Consider the following 27,726-nt stretch of genomic DNA (forward strand, 5'->3'; position numbering starts at 1 on the left):
AAAGAGGAAGGGGAAAAAGGAAAAAGCAGCGAAAGACACTAGCAAATGCTGAAGCAGCTTAAAAAAAAACTATAGAAACAAACCAAATCTTTATTATAGAACTGATGAAAGCATGAAGAAATGTCAATTGTAGGGCAAGTTTGCAACAATCTTGTCTGCACAATTACAATTAAGCAAAGAGCTGAACACGGGCCAATTAAAGCTATAGAGCTGGATCAGCTCAACAATGGTGTGAATGTTCAATGTGACCTATGTTTGCAGGTATGAGTAGATGGCAACTTGCAGGAGGGACAGGGAAAGTACAAATCACTTTTCACAATAAATCTTGTAACACTGAAACCAGTACTAGTTTGTACACTTATTAGCTCAACAGGACACAATGTACCTTATACAGTTTTGTAAAGTTTACAGAAAATCAAGCCAACCTTGGCTAAAAAAAAGTTTCATGTACTTGGCATAATTCTTGCAGGTTATCCTGGATATGTGCACTTTAACCAGGTCAATACCAATGGCATGAGAACATAGTTAAGCCCCATCACAAGTGGAGTAACTGCTTACTGGAATGGCACAATGCAAACTATTGAACTCAAATTTGAAGCCATAGTATAATGGTCATTCAGCTTTGGCATGTAGCATCCCTTTCTCTTTCTCCAAAAAAGCTATATAAACATATCTCCACACCCCCTCCAAAAAAAAGACAATTCAATTGGTTTTTAAAATACAAATCCAGAACCAATTACATCTTTGTATACAAGATACATATACTGGAGATAACTGACAGTTAGAACATTGGTATCAGAAGTCATCCCAGGCACACTCAGCTTGGCGGGCAAGGCTACAGATATTTCACAACTTGTTTCATTGATACCAAGAGGATGGCCTACAACCTCCATGAGGATCGGGATGGGGGGGGGGGGGGGGGTAGAAGAGAAAAGATGTACAGCAGCAAAAAAAGTTATATTTTCAAAGCAAATTTTCTAGCAATCTACAACATTGCTGTATTTTCAGCAAGTTATTCACAAACTAGCTTCTACAAAATTACAGCGCCAATTTGTGGCCAATTCTAAAAACTCAAACATCAGGTTTCAAAGACAAGACATTTCATGAATACCATTATATTGTTCCCTTATTGAATAAGAGCCCACACTTGGATCCAAGTTAAACCAAGGCTCAAAATTAAAAATGGAAATATTGACTTTAGATCAACTCAAACTAGTCATTCAATAATTTAAAATAAAGTTATGAAAGTAAAACCACGATAGCACTTTCTCCAACACCTGGGGAGTTACTTAATCCAGTGCTCACCCAGTATCTGGGTTAAGAAATAAAATAAATTTGGTTACAAGTTAAAACAAAACCAAGTCTGTTTCTCCTCCAGAGATTCCAACACAAAAGAAAACAAAGTTGCCATTTTAAGCTAGTTTTTCCAGTACAAACAGCTGGTTTTCAAATAGTCGTGTCAGATTGACTTCAGTACTCACAGGGTGAGAGATTTTACGTTCATTGAAGAGATCCGAGAGGTTACTCTCAATCTTACTTTTCCATTTGAATGCAGCCTTCTCTTTGAAGAGTCTAGTCAACTTTTCTTCTATGAAGGGCTTCCTTGGACTTTTGCACCATTTTTGTCTACAGCCACGATTGATCTGCAATTAGACAAGTTTTATTTGGAGTTGTACAGTACTTGGTACCAAAGGCCCAAACAAGCTTAGAAAATTAACTGGAATGATGCCCTAGTCGGACCAGTTAATGGTCACCAGCTTCACCTCTTGGTTACTGTACATGACCGCTTTTACACAACAAGATCCTAGTTGATAATCAAGGCCCCAACATACTGGGGTACTATTTTCCTATTTGAAGGTTCATGATAGTCAAAGTGTTGAGAATACAATGCAGGTTGAAGTTACCAACAAGGAATGTGCATCTGGAGTTATTCCATTGTTGACTTCATGAACACATCTCCATTATATGCAATTAGAAAAATTCAATTAGTCAAAAGTGGCATGGTTGGATGTTTTGAGATAATGGATTTGGCATAGGAGTACAATATTGAAATTTGCCAAAAATATGGGCCAATAATGACTTAAAGACTCTTGTTAGCAACATGTGGATGTATTGATGAAAAGGAGGAAGCAAAGATGAGTGCAGGCAAATAAAGCCATTGAAGCAGATTGCAGAAAAAAGGAAGGATATCAAGGACCTGACTGGAGCAAAGAATGAATAGATTCTTTAAATGAAGGAAAAGACATCCTATGGTTGGGAGTCAGTAACATAGGTCAACTTAAAAATTGGAGAATAATGTGAAGTTAGGAAAATGAGTGGGGAGAAATTTATAATGCTTTTCCACAGGGAGCAAATTAGATTTGAAGCAGAGGAAAATACAGGGCTATGAGGAATAGCAGGGTGGTGGGATTGGTTTGAGAGAGAGTTCAAAACAATGGGTTGAATGACTTCAAGCTTTACTGAAGTGCAAGGAGTAGAAAGCCTATATTGATTATGACATGGGTTTATTTAAGTGAGGAACGAGCTAACTCAGTGGTTCAGTAGAGACATTTCATTGTGTGGATACTAAACCACATAGCTACCTTACTTCAGCACCACTGGACAGGAGGGGAGAGAAATTAGGCAGCATTCCACTCCTAGAACACCTCCCAATGTTCCCTGCCGGAGAATGTTCGCATGGACATCAAGGAGACAGATCTGACTTGGACAGTGATTTTTCAAAGTAGCACAGCCTATTAAGATCCCATGGCACTTCAAATGAAAAACTGAGTTCTGGATAGTCAACATTCATCAGTCAGCCAACACAAATAAATTGATCATTTAGCACACCTCATGTGAAAATAGACTCATACATTTAGCTACAAAGCAGGAAGTTAGCTAATGAGCATTGTGCTTATTGGCTTGTGGTCAGTAGTGTGAAAGAAAGACTCATTTCTATAATGTCTGTCACAGCCTCAGCAGGACCCAAAGTGTTTTATAGCCAGTTAAGTGCTTTTAAGGACCAGCAGCCAATATTCAATGCAAGACCCCACAAACAAGAACCAGAATCTTTCAGTGATGTTGGTTGAGGGATAAATATTGGCCAGGACACTGGGGAAAAAGCCTCCGCTGCTCTTCAAAATAGTCTGTGGGATCTTTACGCCCACCCAAGGCTTTGGGGGGGGTGGGGGGGCAGGAAAAAGGGAGATGACACCTCAAGACAGTGCAGCATTCCCTCAGTACTACAATAGCGTGTCAGCCTAGATTTTGAGCTCAGTGAATCAGATTCGCTTGTTGCAAGGCAATATCAAATCTCATTTCCAACCACACATTAGCGGTGAGCAAAAGCAATTATATTCCAGAACCACCATACAAATGAGATTAAAGTTGAATTTCTGATTAGGTTATGACCTCCCCCTCACAATGTTCAATGCCCCTCAAGTGTATTCTGAAAAAGACAAAATCCACACAGCTCCTTTTACAGGCAGGTGCACTTTAAAATTTTAAATACCAGACGTCAATATCCCAAATTTAACCCTCAGCCCAAAAGCGGATTTTACTTGGCTAAGGTAACTGGGAAAATCTAAGTGACTTACATTCCTTTTTTTCCGCTCAGGATCGTGCACCACATGATGGCGGAGAAGGCTTTCCTACACAGAGAGAAGTAAGTTAAATGCAACTGAGCCAATGCACATTTTTAATGTGCTTAATACTGGTCATCGCAATTGATTAAAAAGGAAACAAGCTCCTGGATTTACTGGGGGCAGGGGACAGGAGGGGAATAACAAGCTGTATAACACTTGGCATAGGTCTTGAATTAAATTTCTTTCCCACCCCCACAGCCTCAAGTGTAGAGAAGATTCTCATTTCCTCTACATACTGGAATTCACCAGCCCAAGCTTACCAATATTGAAAGGGGAATAAATTCATGGCAGCCCCACAGTAACATTTAATCAGAAGCAAATTTCCCTCAATTCCACAAAATTTGGGGGCGCAGTCAAGGGTAGTAAGCTGTCAGCTACTACTCATTGGGCTGGATTCTCGGGTTTGTGTCTCGGGGCAAAAACAGACGCGGTGCGGGAAAGTTACCGTTTTGCTCAGTTAGCAATTTAAGGCCCAATTTTTGGTACTTGAGGTCATCGCAGAGGGAGGCTTTGCACAATCATTTACAGCACAAAAACGCAATCCTCGACAACTTTAGTGCATGGCTGGGAGCGCTGCGAGAGGCTGGGGAGACATTACCAAGACCCTTACCCAACAAACCCGCTGCAAAAGAGAAAAAAGGTTTTCCAACTTATTGCTGCTAGGTTTTACCTGGTGTTTGGGGCACGGCATACAGGTCAGAGAGAGTGTCGAAACTCAGACATTGTCAGAGTTACTCCACCCCCCGGCACAGCTCTCCCTGGCAGTGCTTTTAAGCGCCGCCACAAACATGGAGCCGAGGATCACAACCGGGCTTTCACCGCGGAGGTCAAAACGCGGCAACTATCCAGTCGCAAACAACCCAAAAATCCAGCCCCTTATTTTGAAAGCCCATATTACATCCTAGATCAAGAGAGGTCTCCACCATCTAAAGTCATAAGGATATTCTGAAGTTGGAGGGTATACACTTGAACTTGGAGACTACCAAAAATTGAGGGAGGGGGCTCTTCCTACCCTGGGGGCTAAAATTTCCTGCCCCAGAAGGTTACCGCCCCCAAGATGGGAGCCTGTGCAGGGAGGCAGAGGGAAGTTGAAGGGAGACCGGGGGGGGGGGGGGGGGGAAAAGTGGTGGAGGTGGGCAGAGAAGCCCAGGGCAGGGGGACAGGAGGGGCTACATTGCAGCGGAGGTCGGGGGGGGGGGGGGCAAAATGTGTTGGAGGGGTGGGCCTGGGGGCTCTGTGCGGGGAGTGTTCAGAGTGGGGTGGACGGGTTGACTGCACAGATGGCGGTTGGTGGATGTGGTGTGGTTGGCGTCGCGGGGGCGTGGCTCCGGCTCGACATCTGGGAAGGATTCTGACGGGGCAGGTTGGGTGCGGGGGGGGGGGGGTGAAGTGTTCCCGGTGTTGGGTGGGTCCGGAGCTGGGGGGCACGCTTTTGGGATGGGGACGGCTGTTTGGGGCTGGGATTGGGAGACACATCTTCACTTGGGAAGTTGTTGGCCTATGGGGTTCCCTGCTGTGGAGAGTTGTTGATGCCAGTTCATTGGATGTGTTCAGGAGGGAGTTGGATGTGGTGCTTACAGCTTGGGGGGGGGGGGGGGGGGGGGGGCGGGTGCTGATCAGCCATGATCTTGTTGAATGGTGGTGCAGGCTCAAAGGGCCAAATGGCCTACTCCTGCAACTATTTTCTGTTTCTATGCAACTGTGCAAGAAACTAATTGTGGAGCATTATGAATTATCCATTCATATGGCAAGTGGTCAGCCTGCTCCTAAGCAACACAGACAGCAATTACAATACAGAAACAAGCCATACAGCCCAACTAGTCTGTATAGATATTTATCATCCACATGTGCAGTAGTCCCAATTCCATGCACCTTCATTCATTTTCCTTCAACCACCCATCTAGCCGATTAAATGTGGACATGGTCCACATTACTAACTTCAGGAATTTATTTCACAGCCTCAAAAGATGAATCAAAGTCGATGAAGGCTATACAGGTATCTGCTTTAATTTAAATGCTGTTTTCAACCAACTCCCTCTCCATTGACTGCCAAACGAGTACTCAATACAAGTGTAGGAAAAGGAATTGAGGGGGGAAAAAAAAGTGTTAATTTAGCTCACTTTCCAGGCTCTGGAATACTTACTTTCATAGCAAAAGCCTTCTGGCAGTCTGGGAAGTGGCATTGGTATCCAAGGACTTTGAAATGGTCTTTTCGGATATGATGTTCCAAGTTAAAGGTAGATCTGAAATTCAGTTTGCAATCCTCAATTGGACATGCCCGCTCAGACTCCCGAGCAGCATGGATCCACTTGTGTCTACGTAAGCCACTTGAGGTTTTGAATTTCTGCTCACAATTGGTACAGCTGTATTTGACTGAAACTGGAGACAGAGACACATGGTTCAGCAAACAGGCATGATCAATACAGACCCAGGAGTTTTAACTTTTACCAATAACGGTAACATATTAAAAAAGTCACTTGGAACTAGAGCTGAACCAGGTCAGTTTGGGAGGGGGGGTTTGCAAGAGACCAAAGGCTTCCTCATGAAGCTGGAGAAAATGCCAAACATAACATTTTAAAACTTCTGGCTAAGGAATTGGCCCCCAACCTCCATATTTGAAGTAGCGCTCTGCTACCTTCCTGCAGGCATCCTGCTCAGAAGAAATTGGGACAGCAGGTAGGCATTTTTTTTTTTGGGGGGGGGGGGGGGGTGGGAAGAGAAGGTCAAGTGGCTTGCATTATTTTAATTGCCCCCAAACTCCTCCTCCTCCCCGCCCCCACCCCCCACATTCAGTTCGCGCCAGCTTGGGTCAGAATGTTTAGACCCTTGGGTACAACAATCTACAAGAACGGGTGTGCTATTTACAAAGATCCCAATAGACTTGACAAAATCTAAGTGGCACAACATTCCATTCTGTATACTGGTTCAAAAAGTAAACTTCACAATGATACCAGAACTTGTATCTATATAACATTAAAGCACTGGACAATTGTTATAGCCAGCGATTTAAAATGCACTTGTGTAAGCATGCACTAAACTAAATATAAATTGGCCAGAAAAAGCAGCAAACCTGAGGACTGGGAGAAATTTAGAATTCAGCAGAGGAGGACAAAGGGTTTAATTAGGAGGGGGAAAATAGAGTACAAGAAGCAGCTTGCCAGGAACATAAAAACTGACTGCAAAAGCTTCTATAGATGTGTGAAGAGAAAAAGATCAGTGAAGACAAACGTACGTCCCTTGCAGTTGGATTCAGGTGAATTTATAATGGGGAACAAAGAAATGGCAGACCAATTGAACAAATACTTTGGTTCTGTCTTCACGAAGGGAGACACAACTAATCTTTTGGAAATACTAGGGGACCAAGGGTCGAGAGAGAAGGAGGAACTGAAGGATATCCTTATTAGGCAGGAAATTGTGTTGGGAAAATTGATGGGATTGAAGGCCGATAAATCCCCGGGGCCTGATCGTCTGCATCCCAGAGTACTTAAGGAACTGGTCCTAGAAATAGTGGATGCATTGGTGGTCATTTTCCAACAGTCTATCGACTCGGGATCAGTTCCCATGGACTGGAGGGTAGCTAATGTAACACCACTTTTTAAAAAAAAAAGAGAAAGCGGGTAATTCTAGACCGGTTAGCTGGACATCAGTAGTGGGGGAAATGTTGGAATCAATTAAGGATGAAATAGCAACGCATTTGGAAAGCAGTGACAGGATCGGTCCAAGTCAGCATGGATTTATGAAGGGGAAATCATGCTTGACAAATCTTCTGGAATTTGGGAGGATGTAACTAGTAGAGTGGACAAAGGAGAACCAGTGGATGTGGTGTATTTGGACTTTCAAAAGGCTTTTGACAAGATCCTACACAAGAGATTGGTGTGCAACTTCAAAGCACATGGTATTGGAGGCAATACACTGACATGGATAGAGAACTGGTTGGCAGACAGGAAGCAGAGAGTTGGGATAAATGGGTCATTTTCAGAATGGTAGGCAGTGACTAGTGGAGTGCTGCAGGGCTGTGTGCTGGGACCCCAGCTCTTTACAATATACAATGATTTAGATGCAGGAACTGAGTGTAATATCTCCAAGTTTGCAGGTGACACTAAACTGGGTGGCAGTATGAGCTGTGAGGGGGACGTTAAGAGGCTGCAGGGTGATTTGGACAGGTTAGGTGAGTGGGCAAATGCATGGCAGATGCAGTATAATGTTGATAAATGTGAGGTTATCCACTTTGGGGGCAAAAACACCAAGATTGATTATCTGAATGGTGGCAGATTAGGAAAGGGAGATGCAAGACCTGGGTATCATGGTTCATCAGTCATTGAAAGTTGGCATACAGGTACAGCAGACAGTGAAGGCAGCAAATGGTATGTTGGCCTTCATAGCTAGGACATTTGTGTATAGGAGCAGGGAGGTCTTACTGCAGTTGTACAGGGCCTTAGTGAGGCCTCACCTGGAATATTGTGTTCAGTTTTGGTCTCCTAATCTGAGGAAGGACTTTTTTGCTATTAAGGGAGTGCAGTGAAGGTTCACCAGACTGATTCCCAGGATGGCTAGACTGACAAGGAGACTGGGTCTTTATACATTGGAGTTTAGAAGAATGAGGGGATCTCATAGAAACATAAGATTCTGACGGGACAGGACAGATGTGGATAGAATGTTCCTGATGTTGGGGAAGTCCAGAACCAGGGGACAGTCTTAGGATTAAGGGGTAGGTCATTTAGGACGAAGATGAGGAGAAACTTCACTGAGTTGTTAACTTGTGGAATTCCCTGCCGCAGAGAGTTGTTGATGCCAGTTCATTGGATCTATTCAAGAGGGAGTTAAATATGGCCTTTATGGCTAAGGGGATCAAGGGGTATGGAGAGAAAGCAGGAAAGTGGTACTGAGGGAAATGATCAGCCATGATCTTATTGAATGGTGGTGCAGGCTCAAAGGGCCGAATGGCCTAGTCATGCACCTATTTTCTATGTTTCCAAGTTCAATCCTCGTGTCCTAAATGGAGGTTAATGCCAAGGAATTCAAGTCAACAAGTTGCTACAATGTTCTGCCCAATTAAGACTCATGTTGCGCTTCAGTGGCAGAGTCCAATTTGTTCAGGGCCCATTTACCAATGCCTCAGTAATGGATCACTTAAGCCAGATTGAAGGCCAAAGTTCAATGTGCCAAGTTATCCAAGTTCAGTAGTAGCGGTGCTATAAAAACACCCAGGATTTTATGCTTCAGATCACCATCAAATGACCTAAAGTGCATTTTTTGGCACAAATCAGGGAAGACTTGGCTCTACCTCAATCAGGACACCCTCAGTCTCAACAATACAGGAAACGCCTTCACATTCATTGTAAAAAGGTTAATTTAAACCATGTAGAGCACATTTCAACAGCAAGATGCCCCACGTTTATTCAAGCCAAAAAGGAGAAAAAACAAATTTGGATATGGAAAGTTTACTACAAATGGAAACAATGAGCTCATCCAAGTTGGCAACAAGCTTAACCAAAGATCTCCACAAGGCATTTTTGCTTCTGCCACAAAGTCATGCATCATTCTCAATATTTCACTGATACAAGCAGATTAACACTAGTTTCCAGTCAAAATTCACCAATAGGTTTTTTGGAGGACAGCTAAAAGTTAATTGTAAAGCGACAATGTTGTTTCTTAATGTACAAGGTACAGATACACAAAGCAGATTCCAATAAAGACTCCGGTACACTGGCTCTCTTACTTGGGTGAGTTTTCAGATGCTTCTGCAATTGTGTCCATGTTGTGGCAACAAGCTGGCATTCTTCAAAACTGCAGGGGTAGCCTGAGGGGGAATAAAAATGTACTGTAAAAGTCCAACCTTTACACAAGGTACTTCGAAGAGTTAGATTTATCACTTGCTAAATGGTTTTTGAAGCATCGGTTGAATTTCAGGTTAGGTTATGAAACAAAGTATAATTATGCAATTACCATTTAGCTTGCTGAGGAAGTTAATAAGTTGAAGACATCCCCTATGATTGGGAAGGAAGTAAAGACAAGAAGGGAAGACATTTGGCTATGAGCACTGTTATGTCTTGGATAAAGAGTCAGACTAGATACTGCAAGCTCAAAGTGTGACTGAAGTCCTTTATTACAGATCTCAGAGTGCCTCTCCAGCCCGAGGCCTCTTTATATACAGGTGCTCCCAAGGGTTCGGGGGATCTCTTGGGACCCTAGGGAATAAGCCCTCTGATGGTTAGACATGGTAATTACATAAGCACCAGTGTGGCTCAGTGGGTAGCACACTCACCCATTGTTGGTTCAAGTCCCACACCAATCTTGTGGTTGGGGGTTGTTGAACAGAGGCACTGCCTGCCCTCAGCTGGATACAAGGCTCCATGGCACTATTTTGAAGAGCAGGGGTTCTCAGTGTCCTGGCCAATGGTTATCCCTCAGTTTTATACACCTGAGGGGCCTGGATAGGAAGGACTGGTTCCCCTTGGCTGAGTGGTCAACAACAAGGGGGCATAGATTTAAAGTAATTGGGGAGAGGTATAGAGGAGATACAAGGGGAAATTTCTTTGCCTGGAGGGTGGTAGAGGTAGAAAGCAATAAAATACTTGGATGTGCACTTGAAGTGCCGTAACCTACAGGGCTACAAACAAGAGCTGGAAAGTGGGATTAGGCTGGATAGCTTTGTCAGCCAGCGCAGACACAATGGGCCGAAATAGCATCCTTCCATGCTGTAAATTTCTATGATGCTATGATTCTAACCAACATCAGATCTGGTTTGTGCAAATTGGCTGCACTGCTTCCTACATTACCATAAAGTACAAAGGCACTAAACTATACCGGTGCCAGTTCTTTTTAGAAAGCAGTGTGACAACAGGACAAGAATCATTTTCTGGTTCACAATTCTTTTAACTTGCCTGCCATCACTTCCTTTACCCAGAGTGCATATTCATGAATAAAAAATTAAAGTGGCCAGGAAAATAAAGCCAGGATGACAGCCAGTACATGGCAGTTAAAGGATAGAAATAGGCAGCTGTGTTGGGACAGGGAAGCTACATGGGTATGGGAAATAGGTCAGGGAACAAAACTTCTAGATAGGCACACATTATGGGCAGACACCGAAGAGACTTTCATTTATATAGTGCTTTCAACCACCTTAGGACATCCCAAAGTGCTTTACAGCCAATTAAATACTTTTTGAAGTGTATTCACTGTTGTAATGTAGGAAAAAGAATGTAATGTAGGGAAAAAGTATTCATTTATTACACCATAGGATTAATTTATTCTTCAAAAGTAACATGATACTCAGGTTAATCTCCCTCATGCCTTTACCATCATGTTTTTTCTCGTGCACCTTCCGTTGATTTGGTGTCATAAACTTCATCTCACATCCCACCTTCTGGCACCTGGTGCAAAACAACAATTTTACAGATGCTCATTTTCCAACTAGGATTTGTTCATTATACTGGACAGTTAGCAGCAATGATAACAGGCATGGTCAGTGGGAGGTGCAACTATTTGGTCAGTTGTAAACGGAGGTATAGAAGTCAGGTAACCCAATGTAATAAACCATTCTGGGATATACGATAACCATCTAATTTTAGGCACTGGTTGATTCTTTGGATCTTCTAGGAGGTGGAATGAATTAATCTCATCTACACTGTGCTAATCTTAAATCATGCAGCGTCGACATGGTGATACAAGGCCCCATATTATATTTGCCTGGGTACTGCTTGCTCCCAAGTAAATAAGCAAGGGTCACTATTAAAGCCTTGTCTTGAAAGTGACCCTTAACCAACTCTATTACAGGAGTGTATGAAATGCTTAGTGCCAGGGATTGGCTCCATTTAAAAAGCACCAACTAATTGCCCATATTAAGATGTAGAACCAATGAAATTTGTAGGTTCTGATGCAGGAGTGCAGATTCTACTGTGCCACCAAGCCAAGGTTCAACGTTCCATTGCTGATCTTTGCCAAGTTATCTGATCTCAGCTCAAGTATCATCCCCAAGAACATGCACATTGCCATACAATATTTAAACTTCAGCACTATTTTCACTGAATTTTATTCTTTTCCACACCCAAGCTTCCTCCAAAGCTTGCAATGCTGACTTAGTAACAAGGAGACACACAAAATCAGCCATACTGGGCATCAGCAAGCAGGAGTACCCAAGTGCATTTCAGTATTAAATCTATTTCAGAATATATGTTTGGTTACTCACAAAAAAGCAGGCTCTTTATTGTGCTCGTAATAGTGGATCCTTAAATCTCTACGCTTCTTGAAGGTCTTTCCACAATCTTCATAAGAACACTGCAAAAGATGCAAAGTTAATACAAGTTCCAATTTCATCTTGACTCAGAACATTGGGGCAAAAGCCCAAACAAGTGTCTGCCTCTTCTCTTTGCCCTCAAGTAGCCAAAAATAAAAATGTATTGTCAAATGAGGATTTGGGTCTCATTGGCATGATGCCCTTTGGTTACAGATGGCCATCATATGCTCTAGCATCACCCAGGAGAAAACTAGGCCTCAACCTTGGCAAACATTCCCAGCAATCCTGGACTTGGGCAAATGGTGCTTTTTGCTACACCTACGAGCAGACCTACAGGAGTTCCTCCAACCTACTCCCTCCTGCACACTAAGTGAACATGGAAGAGAAAGGCAGCAGGTTCCTTCAGACAAAACAAAACATTGCAACTTCTGACACCAAGTGAAATTAATTCCTCCTGGCTATGTGCTCATTTTACATCCAAGACTTCAAGTGGCTTAAATATAATTGACAATCACTGCACTATGTCCAACCCAGGTCCCAAGTGGTGCCAGGGACAACCTATTAGGGGATGCTGGCCTCTGCTGGGTATCAACGTGGAAGATAAAGATAAGGTGGAGAGAGTCAGTGAGCAGAGGAAATCCCTCTACACAGAATGGAGTGAACATTCCCAGCTCAAGCCAAGAGCTGAAAGTTTAGGCCCTTACTTCAACAGCTCCATTTGGATAGGGAGGAGGAGATCAACACATCCAAGCCCTCTCCAATGGCCAAATTGGAGTGTTGATTTTAATTCCCAGATGGCATGGACCACAGGACAGATAGCTAATATCTGACAACATCTATCCCACTCGATTATCCAGAACATCAGACTCCCATTTGCCAGCATTCAGAGGACCCTCAAATATAGGAGCATCTACAATGTCTGAAGATGGAAAGTTTCCAGCTGGGAACACCAGTGCTTTACTGCCCTTTAATAAATAGAGACTCAGCTAAACAAAAAAGACCCAGTGCTTCCCTTCATCCCAGAAGGAAAGGTATCCATTTCTGCTGGATCCTGGCAGAAACTTCAAGGGAGGATCAAAGGGACCGGCAGGTACCAAAACATGGTGTCCACGAGCTGGTTTATGACAGCTCAACCTTCATAGAGAAACTGGAGCAACCTGTCCAACCATCCAACAAGTCTCGGGCCAGGAATGCTCAGGTAGACCGACAGGTGATGAAATGATAGGCGAGGGTATTAAAGGTTACAGAATCAGGGTGGGAGATGGAGTTAAGGTACGAGTGAATCAAACGACAGATCAGGTTCGAGGGGCTGAATGGCTTTCCCATCTTCCGATGGAAGTGGTGCGCCAGCTGAAATGACGGAGTCGAGAGAGAGTCAGTCGAGTTCACCACCCAAGCTCGTCCACAGTCGAATTCCGTGGCTTCAGCCTAAAATCTACAATATTCACCAGTCTTTTGAAAGACAAAGCCAACTCAATCTGATATTTGGTCACATTTTGTTTGAAAGGGACATTACAGCTGCATATACACTACAATTGAGTCGGAGAAGCCTTGATAAGCTATAATTGCACAATGCTCTCTTGTTGACTGAAGGTAATCACTACCATTCTCCTTCCTGCTTATTTCTTGCTTATGCAACTTGCCTTGAAGTATTCTTGGTTTCCATGTCGATAAGTCAGGTGTTTTTTCAACCTGTCATTGCTAACAAACGCTTCTGTGCAACCCACAGTTGTACATCTACAAAAAAAAACATTCAAAAAGGTATATTTTCTATAGAAAGCAGCTCAATATCGAAATGATTAGAGTGGTTAATGCAAAGTTCAGAAAGTCTTAGTGGTCTCTATGAATTTATGGTTGAAATCAGTCAGAGACAGGAGCATGGTGAACAGAAATTTCTCCACAACTACAAAAAGGCACTTAGGGCAACAAAAGTATCAGACATGGCCCAGTGGTAGCACGCAGAGCCAGAAGGTCGTAAGTTCAAGTCCCACGCCAGAAACTTACACAATCCAAGCTGGCACACTAGTGAGTACTGTCAGAGATGCCACCTTTTGGATGAGACATTTAAACTTCAGGTGGATGTCGAAGATCCCATGACACTATTTCAAAGAGCAAGAAGCTCACCCCAGTGCTCTGGCCAACATTTATCCCTCAACCATCACCACAAACAGATTGGGTTTGTGGGACCTTGCTGTGTGTAAAATGGCTGCCACATTTCCCTACATTACAACAGTGACCACACTGCAAAAGTACTTCAGGGAAAGCTGGACAAGTAGATGAGGGAGAAAGAAAATGTTGGAGCATAATTGGCTGTAAAGCACTGTGGGACAAAGTTACGAAAGGCACGTGTTTTTTTTCTTTCCACATAGGAGCTAAAGCTTTAAATTCTGCTAGCTTATTTTATTTGTAGGCAACAGGTAAAAAGCCTTAGAACTACAAGCTGTACTAAAAATTTCAACTTACTGCTTGTTGGATGGAGCTTCCAGCAACTGCACTTGTAGCAGGAGCTCCAGCATATAGTGAAGCTTAGGCTCAGAATGGTCATTAATACTGTTCTCTTTGGGAACAAAGTGCCAATAACCTCCTGAAAGGGAGTGTTTACATTTCAGGGCAATAGCCTCGCCCCCCCACCCCCACCAAGAGACAAGTAAACAGCTCCATCTAGTGGCAAGCAAAAACCTGCAGCTACTCTGAGGAAGGTAACCAAAACTATTGTGTAAAACAATGGCCCTGAAATCCTGGCCTTCCCGGGTCCATACAAAGTTTCTACAGACTCGGGAAGGCATTGGAAAAGACGTTTTTTGGCGCACAATGTGCATTCGCATCGGGAGCGAGGACATTTGGAAGTGCAAATTTCTGATATTTACACATACAAATGTTCTAAAAAAAGCTTGTGCCAAGTGTTTTAAAAAAAAAGTTATTAAAACATATTTTATTAAAAACCCTCCCACAACAGTAAGTTCTTTTTTAAAAACCCTCCCACAACAGTAAGTTTTTTTTTAATTGGAAAAATATATTTTAGGACATTAATATTTAATTTAAATGAATGTAGTGGTTTTTTTTAAATTAGTGTTTAGTCGGTGTTTGGGGCTGTTTCTCAATGTAACAGGAGTTTAACTACCCATGTGACTCCAGCTCTAGGCCTGCACACATCCCGACGGGCACGTGCTGCGACTGCCAGTCGAAAAGTCAAACGTGGGCAGCAGCTCAAGGTAGGTGTGTATTTTTTTCCCTAAAATGCCACCAGGAAGGCCAAAACAGAATTTCAGTGCCAATACATCAAGTGCCCCCTACCAACAAATTAAACTAATTAACTTTTGCACTGGTGGTTTAAATTAAAATTTGGTTGCCGGGGGTGATGCACTCCTGTCCCTCCGCTGCCCATCTCTCGCAGGCGGCCGCGAGCGCACCGGTGGACACCCTGGCTCGGATGTAATCGTGCAAGAGGGGCAGGCAGTCGGGCTGAACAATCCCCTGCTGCCTGGCTACCTTGGCCAGGTCCAGTCCTACGAGCAGGCCTTCCAACCTGCCCGCTTCCCTGCACACAGGGTGCCCAAAGATCACGAGCATGAGACTGAAGTGCAACCAGAATTTGAGTAGCCCCGTCAAATAATGGAACTAAGATAGCCAGAACTCTTTTGGGGGAAACGAAAACATTAAATCGTGGCCCCACCAAACATTTACAAGGCCCTTTTTTTGTGTTTGTGTGTGTTTTTGGGTTTTTTTGGGAAGTTTTTTTGGGCACTAAAATCATATTTTTCCTCCAAGTGCCCCCTATAAAAGGGGAGGGGGGACACAAAACACCAGCAATTAAAACAAATTAAACTTTAAAACATAAAATCAAATTAAAATTTGGTTGCCGGGCGTGATGATGCACTCCAGTCCCTCCGGTGCCCACCTCTCATGGAAGGCCGCGAGCGTACCGGTGGACACCGCGTGCTCCATCTCCAAGCACACCCTGGTGCGGATGTACGTGCGGAAGAGAGGCAGGCAGTCAGGTTGAACGACCCCCTGCTGCCTGGACTGTCTGATGGCACCCTTGGCCATGCCCAGGAGCAGTCCTACGAGGAGGCACTCGGACCTACCCGCTCTCCTCCGCACAGGGTGCCCAAAGTAAGATAGCCAGAAACAACCGAGCCATAAGGCATAGCTGGTTCGAAGACATCTACTTAAGCAGATCAAATTGAAGAGTTTGTAACAGAGTTTTACCTTTCCCACTACAGTTTGGGTCTTAAGTGGATTATAATTGGACCAGGAAGAGTTGATTAGGCTCCTAAGATTGAAGGAGGTACTTTTAATAGTCTCCAATCATTTTCTGTTCACCTTGACCCAAGGTAGTTGGCAACTTTAATTAGACCAGATCCCCAAAAAAAGTATAAAATCTAAGATCACAAATCAGTTCATTAGGATAGCTTTGATATTTTCTCAGATTTGCTAATCACAAAGAAGCTTTACCTCCCATCAGGAGACAATACCAGAGTCCAAGATGAAGGGGTTACTAAAGCAACAGTGGTTGCCTGGCCTATGCCGACCCCGTCCACCCGATCCCCAGGATATCTCCAACCTCCCAGTCCTTACCTGAACTGCTTCTGTCCCAAGTGTTGCCGTACGTGCCTCTGCAGGTGAGACTTTCGGGTGAAAGTCTTCTGACATTCCTCCCGCTCACACTTGTAAGGCCTCTAAACAAAGAGAATTTGAAAAAAAAAGAGATGGATTTAATAAGAGGCACGAACGAGGACTGCCTAAAGAAGCTCTGGTTGCGCTCACTCCTCACCTGCCCTGTGTGACCACCAAGATGTTGCTCCATTTTCCAAAGCTTGGTGAATGTGGCCAGACAGCCCTGATAAACACAGGGAACGCGCTTTGGAAGCTCATTCTTCACCTCCTGCATCTTCTCAAACTGGAGTGGAGCCCCTACAGCCTTTTATTTATACATCTACAGAGCCGTCGGGCTGTTAAACGCAGCTGTACCCCCACTCGGCTCTAACAATCGCACAACAAAGGAGCTGCTCACTGAATAGATTGGCATTGGAAGTGGGGTGGCGGATAATGGTCAACTTGTTGAAAGGTTCACGCTGAAGGTACTAGCAGCAATCTGTAGTCCCGAGCTCTTCACGTGTAGGTTAATTTGCACCGCTGTTAATTCTGATCAGTAACCTACAGACAGCTGCACAGAGTATTCTGATAGACCCTTCCTCGATTGGGATCAGGAGGCTGTTCACGATTTTCAACACAGCTTTTCGCCACGATTTTGTTTCGTGGAGCCGACCACCCCTCGAGAATTATTTCAGAGGCGCTTTATTGGGTGAATTGTACCGTTGTTTCAGAATCGTTTGTGTTTAACGTTGTGATGACCCAATGGATATTCAAGCAGAATCTCATCCGACTCAATCTTGTGATCTTTCTGATAACGTCATATCTGTGTGAACGTCATATCTGTGTGAAAACTCTTACTCAGCACATTTCAATGGGCCATTTTATCAGTGAACCTTGCTACAGAAAATATAATTTTTGGCAACATTCAAATTCTGCAAGTTACAAACGAGTTATTTGGACCCACATTCATAAATTACAAGATAATTGCAGGTAAAGAAGGTCTTCAGGCCTGCTTTCATCTCCTCACCCCTACATTGCAACACTCAATTGTTTCTCAAATAGCTCCACGGTTGTGACCTCTAATATCCTATCTAGAAGTTTATTCTAAGCATTGATCATTCTTTGTATAAAGAATAACTTTCTGATATCAGTCCTACGCTGTAGCTCAAAGTAATACAAGATTAACTGGCTGTTCCCATCTATGTTACATAAATAAGAACATAAGAAATAGGAGCAGATCATTTGGCCCCTCGAACCTGCTCCGCCATTCAATAGATCATAACTAATCTGATCCTGGCCTCAACTCCACTTCCCTGCCTGCTCCCCAAAACGCATGACTCCCTTATCATTCAAAAATCTGTCTATCTCCACCTTAAAGGTATTCAATGACCCAGCCTCCACAGCTCTCTGGGGCAGAGAATTCCAAAGATTCACGACCCTCTGAGAGAAGAAATTCTTCCTCATTTCCATTTTAAATGGGCGGCCCCTTATTCTGAGACTATGCCCCCTAGTTCTAGATTCCCCCACGAGGGGAACATCCTCTCTGCCTCTACCCTGTCAAGCTCCCTCAGAATCTTATACATTTTAATAAGATCACCTCTCATTCTTCTAAACTCCAGTGAGTATAGGCTCAACCTTTCTTCATAAGACAACCCCCTCATCTCAGAAATCAACGTCGTGAACCTTCTCTGAACTGCCTCAGTTGCAGTTACAATCTGCTGTGATGAGTTAAAGGGACTCTATCATAATCCTGTGGAGTTTTGGTACAGGCCCTCCAAAAAACACATCAGAATAATGAGTTTGGCAATGAACATTTACTATATAAGAAAGAGCTTGATTTTTATTAGAGTATGATATTCCAATGTGCTTTACAACCATTGAAGTGCAGTCCTTAGTCACCGAAGACCACTGTATTATCGAATTTGCCAGATCCACAAACAGCAGATGAGATGAATGATCAGTGAATCTGTTTTTGATTGAGGGGCAAACATTGATCTGCACTCTGAGAAAATCCTCTTGTAAAACTCGAAGTTTTCTCAAAGTTCAAAGATTCCCCCTCTGTGTGAAGAAACCCTAAGGAAGGATCATTTTGGATTCGCTTAAAATGAACTTTGGGATTTTAAAAGATGCATGAGTCTGCAAGGGAAAATGGCTGCAAAACCAGGGGACTACTAATCTCTGAAAAAGTCATTCTTTGGGTATTGGAGCTGTCTGGGATATTAGAGCTAAACAAATTGTCTGGGGAACTGTGAAAACTGAAAAACCCAGAGACATTAACATTTCAACAATTGACCCAGAGATAACCAGCTATAGCTCTAACCCATCCAGCACATACATAATGTTAATCACTTTTCTGGCCTGCATGAAAAACCCAGGCCTAGGCAGACAACGTAAACACCAAAACTAATGTTTACAATCGCAACTCGAATCCAACAGATCGACACATCCTAAACAAGTTATCGTTAACGAGCCCGCCAAAATTTAACAAAGAATTATCAAGCCCGCCAAAACTAAGACAAAGAATCGGAGTTGATTTGGCGCGCAGATTAAAAAGGCTCTCAAAGTATAATTGAGGCCCTGTTTTACGGGCTAAGCAGCCTTCTGAGCAACTAAGAACCTCCACTGCGCTATCGGGCTCTTGAGCGACCACCGCTCCATCAGCGTCTTCAGCCTCGACGGCACTCCTGGGTTACACTGCTCTGCTACCGAAGAAGAAGAACATCATCAAAAAGGCAGAGAAAAGCAGTTCCCAGTGACTTCGGACATCACCAACTCATCGCGGCAACAACTGACCACAGCCAACGTGGTAACATCGAACCACCGCAATCGACAAATCCTAAGAAAGAAACTACTCGAGAAGAAACCGAAGATTCGAAAGTTTTCCACTCTACAATCTATTCCTGGCTTACAACGGGTGAAACATTACCTAAAGTAACCCAAAGCCCTACTCCTACAAGAAAAAAGTGGGTACTCACCCCATAAATCCAAACCGCGCCTTACCGCATCAGCGGACTCAACCCAACTGAAGACTACGCAGCAAGAAGTCTTCCACGATGTTCGGGGTATGGCAAGCAGAGTCCAGCGAACCCCGAAACCGCGAACCACCGCTAACTGTCAATAAGAGGATTGGTGAACATTATCCAAATTGCCCTAGAATTTAACCTAGTCAGATTTAGGCATTGGGAGGTGGGGGGTGTATTATTTTCTGTAACCCCTTTTAAATGTGTAATAAAGTTTTCCTTATCTAGAGATAGTAAGTTTTGACATTGTACTTTTCTTTCCTGAATAAAATCAAAGTTTATTGCACTAAAACCAGTTGTCTGCTGCACTTTGTCACATCCCCAAATAAATCCAAAGTCTAGAACCCAGGGAGTGGGAGCGATTCGAACCTCTCAGAAGTTCAGAAGTGAACCTGACCCCCAGACCACCAACACTCTGGTCTTCCAATCATGTCTTGGATCCTTCATGTCTATTTGAAAGAGCAGAACCTCACTTTAACATTTCAGCTGAAAGACAGTACCTCCTGGATATTACACAGAGGATTTACTCTACAGCAAGTGTTCATGTTCTCGAATTGAGGTTTGAACCCACAATCATCTGACTGTGAAGCGTGTTACCAGCTGAGTCAATCTGACATCTGTAGCTGACTATATATCGTTTTTCTATTTTTAAATAATGATAAAAATAATTGATTTGTGTTGCCAAATGAATTTGACAAGGTAATTTTTATTTATTGATAAGCCAAGGTGAAGGGCAAAGTTACATATTGGAAGACACCCATCAATGTTGAAAATAGTTACAGGAAGATGAGGTAAATTAGGGAGCAGTGAATAGATGTTGCAAAGCTTAGACTATAAAGGCCTGAAGATTCTCAGCGGAAAGATAAGAAGTTCCATTTTGAGCTCCTGGGAAAGAATGAGTTGGAGTAGATGACCATGCGATGAGTCCTGATTTCAACAAAGTGAGGATATAGGTTGGAGAAATAGTAAATGTAGGATGGTGCGTTTGCACCTTATGAGGAGCGGAGAGGAAAGTTCAGAGAAGCACTGACCCCAATATCAATAAACAGAGAAAGACAAGACAGGTAACGTGGGGGGAAAAGTTGAAAGAAGGATCAGCCAAAAAGCTTCCTCTTGTATCCTCTCCAGGACTGCTAGGCAGATGTACAAGACAAACATTGACACTCCAGTGCAGTACTGTTGGGAGGTGACTTGCTTTGGATCAGGTGTTACAATGAGGCCTGGCCTGCCTATCCAGGTGGAGGTTAAATATCCCCCATGATCTCATTCAGCTGACACTATTTGAAGAAGAACAGGGAGTTCTCCTGGTGTTCTGGACAACATTCTTTCCTCCAACACCACCAATAATGGATTAACTGGTCATTCATCTCATTGTTGCTTGTGGGGTCTTGCTGTGCAAAAAGTGGCTGCCGCATTTGCCTACACAGCAACAGCCACTGCTATTCAAATTCACTCTTTGTATGTGGAACACTTTGGGATCTCCTGAGTGACATATTTCACTGGGTCTGCACTGGTCGTCTTCCATCTTGTACATTTCTATCTTCCTATGTGCAATGCAAACACAAGTTCATTCTTTCTTTACTGGAGGAGTACTGCAGTGCCAGAGGTGCCGCCCTTTGGATGAGACATTAAACCAAAATCCCATCGGAATAGAAGCTGAAGATCCCGTGGTGTTATTTTGAAGACGAGCAGACAGTTCTCCGAGTGCCCAATATTCCTCATCAATAACCACCACCAAACAAACCCACGATTGACTGGTTATTCATCTCACTGCTGTGTGGGACGTTGCCAGTGCACAATAGCTGATGTGTTTGCCAACGTAGTAACAATCAATGCACTCAAAGAAAATGAATTGTTCCAATACAATAAAGTATTATTAATCATTTCCTGAAGGGACTGACTATTTGTACTGCACTTTTCCTGACCCTCTGCGCCTCTCGAGACTCCACCCGGAACCGGAAGTGGGACCCTGCAATCAGTCTGACCATGTTGTTGTTCCACGGGTCGTTCCTCAGCGAGCCGGCTCCCCGTCCTCCTCCTCCTCCTCCTCCTCCCGCTGGGCCACGGCAGGTGGTCAGGGAGAGGGCGCCTTGTGGGGGTGGGGGTGGGGAGAGAGAGAGCTTGGGTGGCTGGGCGGTGAAGAGAGAGAACTGGGGGGCTGCGGGTGGAGGGAGAGTGAACCTGGGGGGGCGGGGGAGAGAGAGAGAAAGTGCTTGATGGAGGGGAGGGGGGGGGGGAAGAGAGAGAGAGCCCGGGGGGGCAAGAGAGGGAGTTGGGGGTGTGGGGGGAGAGAGGGAGCTTGGGGGGGGTGGGGGGGGGATGGATAGAGAGAGAGAGAGAGCCTGGGAGGAGGGGGGGAAGAGAGAAAGAGAGAGAGAGCCTGGAGGGTGGTGGGAGAGAGAAAGAAAGAGAGAGTTATGGGGGGAGAGAGAGAGCGAGCTGTGGGGGTTGGGGGGAGGGGGAGAGAGAGACTGGCGGGGAGGAGAGAGCTTGGGGGGTGGTAGAGAGAGAGCGCTTGGGAGGGTGCAGAGAGAGCGCTTGGCGGATTGGGGGTGGGGGAGGAGAGAGAAAGCCTGGAGGGGGAGGGAGGGAGAGCGAGCGCCGGGGTGAGGGGAGGGGGGGGATGAGAAAGAGGCTTTGGGGGGTAGGAGAGAGAGAGAGAGAGAGAGAATCTGGGGGGGATGGCGAGAGAGGAGAGCCTGGGGTGCGGGGAGAGTAAGAGAGAGAGCCTGGTTGGGGGTGGGGGAGATTGAGAGAACCTGAGGCGAGGGGTGGGGAGAGAGAGACAAAGAGCTGGGGTGGGGGAGAAATAAAGGGAGAGCCGGGGGGGGGGGGAATGAATGAGAGAGAGAGAGAGAGCCTGTGGTGGTGGGGGGGAGGAGGAGAGAGAGAGAGAGAGGCGGGGGGAGAACGAGAGAGCCTGGGGGGGGAGAGGGCGGTGAAGAGAGAGAACCGGGGGTGTGGGGGGCTGGGGGTGGAGGGAGAGCGAGTCTGGGAGGCGGGAGGGGGGAGAGAGCTTGGGCGGAGGGAGAGAGAGAGCCTGGAAGGGGCGTGGGAGAGAGCTTGGGGCGGCGATGGGGGGGGAAGAGAGGTTCATACAACCCCCTTTACATCCACACCCGATTTCTCAGAAAGCTCGATGCGTGTGTTACAAGGGATATTGTTGGAGTGGATGAAATCCAGAAGTCACGACACCCACTATTCACTTCATACCCAATAAACTTGTTAACAATCCTCACATCTATAGTGGGGGTAGGTGGGTAAGGTCATGTACTTGTGCTTGGATGGGGACTTTGGCTGGAACTTGGTGGTTTTTGTGGGGATCTATCCTGTGGCTTCTGAAATCAAAATGGATTGAATTACAATTTGCAAAGTAATTCAGAACTTGGGCTGGGTGGTTCCAATTACAAACTTCAGGGTGTGGCTTATCCTCCAAGGGGACCAATCAGCAATAGGTCAAGTTATAATGGGGAGACAATCACAGATAAGGTGGCCATTTTGGCAGTACAAATTGGTGCATTCTTTACTTACGGGTTTTCTGCTTCAGTGCCTGTTAACCCATCTAGGGTACAATAGTGTAGTGGTTATGTTACTGGCCTCATAATTCTGAGGCCTGGGCTAACAATCTTGTAGAATATGAGTTCAAATCCTACCATGGCAGTTTGAGAATTTGAATTCAGTTTTTTTTTTAACTTGAAAATAAAAAGATAGTATCACTAAAAGTGGCAATGAAGCTGTTGAATTGTCATTAAAACCTCAACTGGTTCACTAATGGCCTTTAGGGAAGGAAACCAGCTGTCCTTACCGGTCTGGCCTATATGTGACTCCAGTCTCACACCAATATGGATGACTCTGAAGTCACCTCGGAAGGCACTCAGTTGGCCCCTTACTACCTTCTAAGGGCAACTAGGGGTGGGCAATAAGTGACAACCTTGCCAGCGACGCCTACATCTCGATAATGTGTATGTGGTCGCAAGTGCCCCGCAGGTTCCAGGATTCCGCATGCAATGCGTAAAAACCTGGAACTTGCAATCTGTCAACTTTCAGCTTGACATCATACAAATCCACATAAACTGGACATTCACTGGCGCAAAGTTGACCCAACTACTGCCCAGCGAATGCCCACTAAACTCTTATGCCAACTTTTACCAGCGTAAGGGTTTAAATAAATATTAAAATAATTTTTTTTAATGATTTAAACATTCAAAAACAATTAAAATTAGTTTAGGTTATTTTTGGCCCCATTAAAAACGTTTAAATTTATTTTTCCAAAAATTAAATTTTTGTTTTAAATGTTTAATTAAATTGTATTTTAATTAATTTTGAAGATGTGATTATTTATTTTTATTTATGTGGGGTGAAAGTGTGTTTTAGGAGATTCCTCGTATGCTTATGGGGATTCTGTAACATAAATGGAATTCTGCTAAGCATAATGGGATCCCCCTTTGTGATTGGTTGGTCCGGCCCACACGCGCCCCTGGGATACGTGGGTCTTTACGCAGGCATAGGCCTACAGGCCCACGAGCCAAGTCTTCGAAGATACGGAGGCGCAAGGTCGGTGCGTATTTTATTCGCGGTTCCGAGGCATTCTCCCACAGGAAGCCTCCGACCGCAATTTCCAGCTCACTATATAGAATCATAGAATGGTTACAGCAAGGAAGGAGGCCATTCAGCCCACCGAGACCATGCCGGCTCTCTGCAAGAGCACTTCAGCCAGTCCCACTCCCCTGCCCTTTCCTGGTAGCCCTGCAAATTCTTTTCCTTCAGATACTTATCCAACTCCCCTTTGAAAGCAGTGATTGAATCTGCCTCCACCACCCTTGCATTCCAGATCCGAACCACTCATTTTTTTTCTTATGTTGCCTTTGGTTCTTTCGCCAATCACTTTAAATCTGTGTCCTCTAGTTCTCAACCCTGCTGCCAGTGGGAATAGTTTCTCTCTATCTACTCTGTCCAGACCCCTTATGATTTTGAACACCTCTATCAAATCTCCTCTCACTCTTCTCTGCTCTAAGGAGAATAACCCCAGCTTCTCCAGTCTATCCACGTAACTAAAGTCCCTCATCTCTGGAATCATTCTCGTAAATCTTTTCTGCACTCTCTCGAAGACCTTCACATCCTTCCGAAAGTGCTCCTTCACGGCAAACGAGCCAAAAATGGACAGAGGAAACATTACAAGGACACTCTCAAAGCTTCCCTGATAAAGTGCAACATCCCCACTGACACCTGGGAGTCCCTGGCCAAAGATCATCCTAAGTGGAGGAAGTGCATCCAGAGGGTGCTGAGCACCTTGAGTCTCGTCGCCAAGAGCATGCAGAGACCAAGCGCAGGCAGCGGAAAGAGCGTGCGGCAAACCAGTCCCATCCACCCTTACCCTCAACGACTATCTGTCCCATCTGTAACAGAGACTGTGCTTCTCGTATTGGACTGTTCAGCCATCTAAGGATTCATTTTAAGAATGGAAGCAAGTCTTCCTCGATTCCAAGGGACTGCCTATGATGATGATGATGAAAGTGCTGTGCCCAGAATTGGACACAATGTTTTATACAGGTTCATCATAATTTCCATGCTAATATATTAAAATGAAAAATTCCAGTGAAAGGTCAGAAAATTATGGACTAGGAACATAAAAGTGGAAAAGACCAGCTACACTATCAGCCTAAGTATCTTTCACAGTTCTTGCTTTACCGTGTTGTGCCTCTTCCTTCCACAGGGTGGCGTTGCACAACGTAAGTACATACACCCGTTAAGTCCCACAAGTAAACAAGTGCCTTTCAAACACAAGCAGCCTGTAGCTGGAACTTTTTCAAGGCACAACGAATTTAGATGACGGATAAATTCAAGATGTTGCTGGCTGTAAACGTTCCACTTTTATTATCAATACAAAATGTTATGTAAAATTTAGCAAAGAAGGTAATTTAAAGGGGCATTGTCTTCCTGTTTGGCAAATCTTTTAGTTTATTTAAAAACACAAACAAGTTTTTAAACACATCTGCGGGTCACTTACATGCTCTCGCAAACCAAAGAATATTTTCAGAAGGACAAGTCCCTGTTTAGCACCGAGGTAAGTAAACATCAGTTTTGTGAAATTATAGAAGAAATAATAACGTTTATTTCAAGAATATGGCAGACAGACAGACTGCAAGCAGACAGACACACCCACATGGGTATATTTTCCTCTGCTTTCACACCCAGTTCTACTTCACAATTTCCCTTGACCATGTAACCACACACATCCACGCGGCAAGACTGCCTGACATTAAATAGTGGACGAGACAAAATCTCCTCCAATCACATATCAGGTCAGTCCATTTTCAGCCTGCCAAGAACTCTTGACACCAGCTCTATTTCACCTCCCTGGCCGTGTGCAACTTTGACATACTGTTTGAACCACAGCTGAACTACAAATTCCATACTCCGTGCATTACTGAGCTGGATTGACAGGGCAGATGGTGAGAGGATGTTCCACTGGGCTGGGATGTCCAGAATTAGGGGGCACAGTCTCAGGATAAGGTGTAGGCCATTTAAAACAGAGATGAGGAGGAATTTCTTCACTCAAAGGGTTGTGAATCTTTGGAATTCTCTGCCCCAGAGGGCTGTGGATGCTGAGTCTCTGAATATATTCAAGGCTGAGATCGATAGATTTTTGGAGTCTAGGGGAATCAAGGGATGGGGAGATCGGGTAGGAAAGTGGAGTTGAGGTCGATGATCTATTGAATGGCCAGAGCAGGCTCGAGGGGCTATAGGACTGACTGCTGCTTCTATTTCTTATGTTCTTGTTACCAAGATCACTTACCAACATCTCTGTGCAGTATTTGTCTGCTTCCACCCATACCTTACCCCCACTACCACTGAAACCTTTATCAATATCTTCAGCACCCCTCATCATAACATTGAAACCCAACGTCGCTTCTTTAACTGGTGAAGGATGGGGGGGGGGGGGGGCAATAATTTACTTTAAGCCTGGTAACAGCATTCAATGTTTATTTCATTGAGACAGACCCCTTTATATATTGGGGTTTTACACATGTCACAGGCCAGGTTACATGCTGCTAATGAACAATTATGGTTCTTGTTTGTCCTATTAATTTTACTCACTGAAGAGTCATTTTTGCTTATCTTCCTTTTATTTAGTTGACTTCTTTGTCACAAGCCTAGATTATAAATTTGATCAACATCAGCAGGATTAACCAAAAGCGAGATTACAACATTTTTTTATAATGTGAATATTTTCACAATTTTTCCTGCTGATTAATTAAAGGAATTCTACATAGGCATAAGGCTACAGGCCAGACATTATGCTTAGCAATGGGGTCCTAAGCATCACTGTGTTTGTTACCAGCCTTGGGCGTACATGTTAAACAGGTAAACACTGCTGATAGAATGAATCCTTCAGCTTGTTGAAAAGGCAAATAACATGGGGCCGAAATTCAGGGTCCCGATAAGGCCCATTACCCCCAGAATGCTGGCAGGCGGCAGAATCCAATGGCCTCCGATTCCTGGTCGAATGGCCGCCGCCTGCCAAATTCAGCGGGGGGGGGGGTTCTGGTAGTCCCCACTTCCGCCCCGTCACTGCCGAGTGGCCGTGAGTGTGTCATCAGTGCGTGCACCGCCGGGACCCCCACCTCCGTCCATATTCAGGCTGAAAAATCTAATGCCCGCCGAGCAGTGCCCCCGACAGCTTTCTCTGTCGGTGTACCTTTCATTCCCTCTGTGAGCCGTGGCTGTGCGGCGGCCATTCAATGCCCAATATCGCCGCCGCCATTTTATTTTTTTTGCCAGCCGATTTCCAGGTCGGCCAGACTATTGCTCCCCTGGGTTCGGCCAGGCAGCCTGGCATCCCCTCTTGGGTGCCGTGCCGTGCCACTGGCTCGGCCGAATCCCTCCCTGCTGGCCCAATGGCCGATCCTATAGATCCGCCGATTCTCTCCCTTTTAACAGAGGTGAGATACGCGGTGACGCAGACGCGCAGTGATGTCACCACCGTCCCGCCCCTCACTAGCACTTACCGCCGCACTTCCACCCCCATTATGGCCGACTTCTAGTCCGCTCGAAAAAAAAAGAAAGGACTTGAATATCGATCAAGAGTCGACATCTTCCGAGTAAAAGCACTAAAAAACGCTAAGTGCGCCATGTTTCTGGCGGGCCTAAATATCGGCCCCCCCATGTAACCATATCTCGATGGAAAAGTCAATGCCTTTAACATAGCAGCAATCTCCAGTTGTGTCTAATCCTACTCCCCATACCCATT

At 44.6% G+C, this 27,726-nt stretch overlaps 1 protein-coding gene across 4 annotated transcripts; it reads right to left on the reverse strand.

Annotated features, from left to right (window-relative positions):
• Positions 1-104: 104 nt before the first annotated feature.
• Positions 105-27,401, reverse strand: LOC139233966 (P43 5S RNA-binding protein-like). Of its 4 annotated transcripts, none has more exons than XM_070864676.1 (10): positions 27,175-27,401; positions 16,634-17,278; positions 16,438-16,538; positions 13,503-13,596; positions 11,812-11,900; positions 10,923-10,996; positions 9,343-9,423; positions 5,767-6,002; positions 3,576-3,629; positions 105-1,643 (listed from the first exon to the last, which is right to left on the reverse strand). In XM_070864676.1, the coding sequence occupies exons 2-10, from the start codon at positions 16,748-16,750 to the stop codon at positions 1,413-1,415; spliced, it is 1,077 nt and encodes a 358-aa protein (XP_070720777.1). In that variant the 5' UTR covers positions 16,751-17,278; positions 27,175-27,401; the 3' UTR covers positions 105-1,412. The 4 variants fall into 4 exon arrangements, with proteins under 4 accessions (XP_070720777.1, XP_070720778.1, XP_070720779.1 ...); XM_070864677.1 differs by lacking the exon at positions 27,175-27,401 and adding an exon at positions 25,483-25,544; XM_070864678.1 differs by lacking the exon at positions 27,175-27,401 and adding an exon at positions 19,431-19,488.
• Positions 27,402-27,726: the final 325 nt, after the last annotated feature.

The sequence above is a fragment of the Pristiophorus japonicus genome, chromosome 21, assembly GCF_044704955.1.
Source record: "Pristiophorus japonicus isolate sPriJap1 chromosome 21, sPriJap1.hap1, whole genome shotgun sequence".
Classification (NCBI taxonomy): domain Eukaryota; kingdom Metazoa; phylum Chordata; class Chondrichthyes; family Pristiophoridae; genus Pristiophorus; species Pristiophorus japonicus.

Excerpts from the sequence above, each read along its gene's own strand:
- LOC139233966 (XM_070864676.1), bottom strand. The coding sequence starts at position 16,750 with ATGCAGGAGGTGAAGAATGAGCTTCCAAAGCGCGTTCCCTGTGTTTAT. Across the intron at positions 6,003-9,342 it reads GCATCTGAAAACTCACCCAA|TTTCAGTCAAATACAGCTGT; the intron begins GTAAGAGAGCCA and ends CTCTGTCTCCAG. Across the intron at positions 1,644-3,575 it reads CTGAGCGGAAAAAAAGGAAT|ATCAATCGTGGCTGTAGACA; the intron begins GTAAGTCACTTA and ends GTCTAATTGCAG.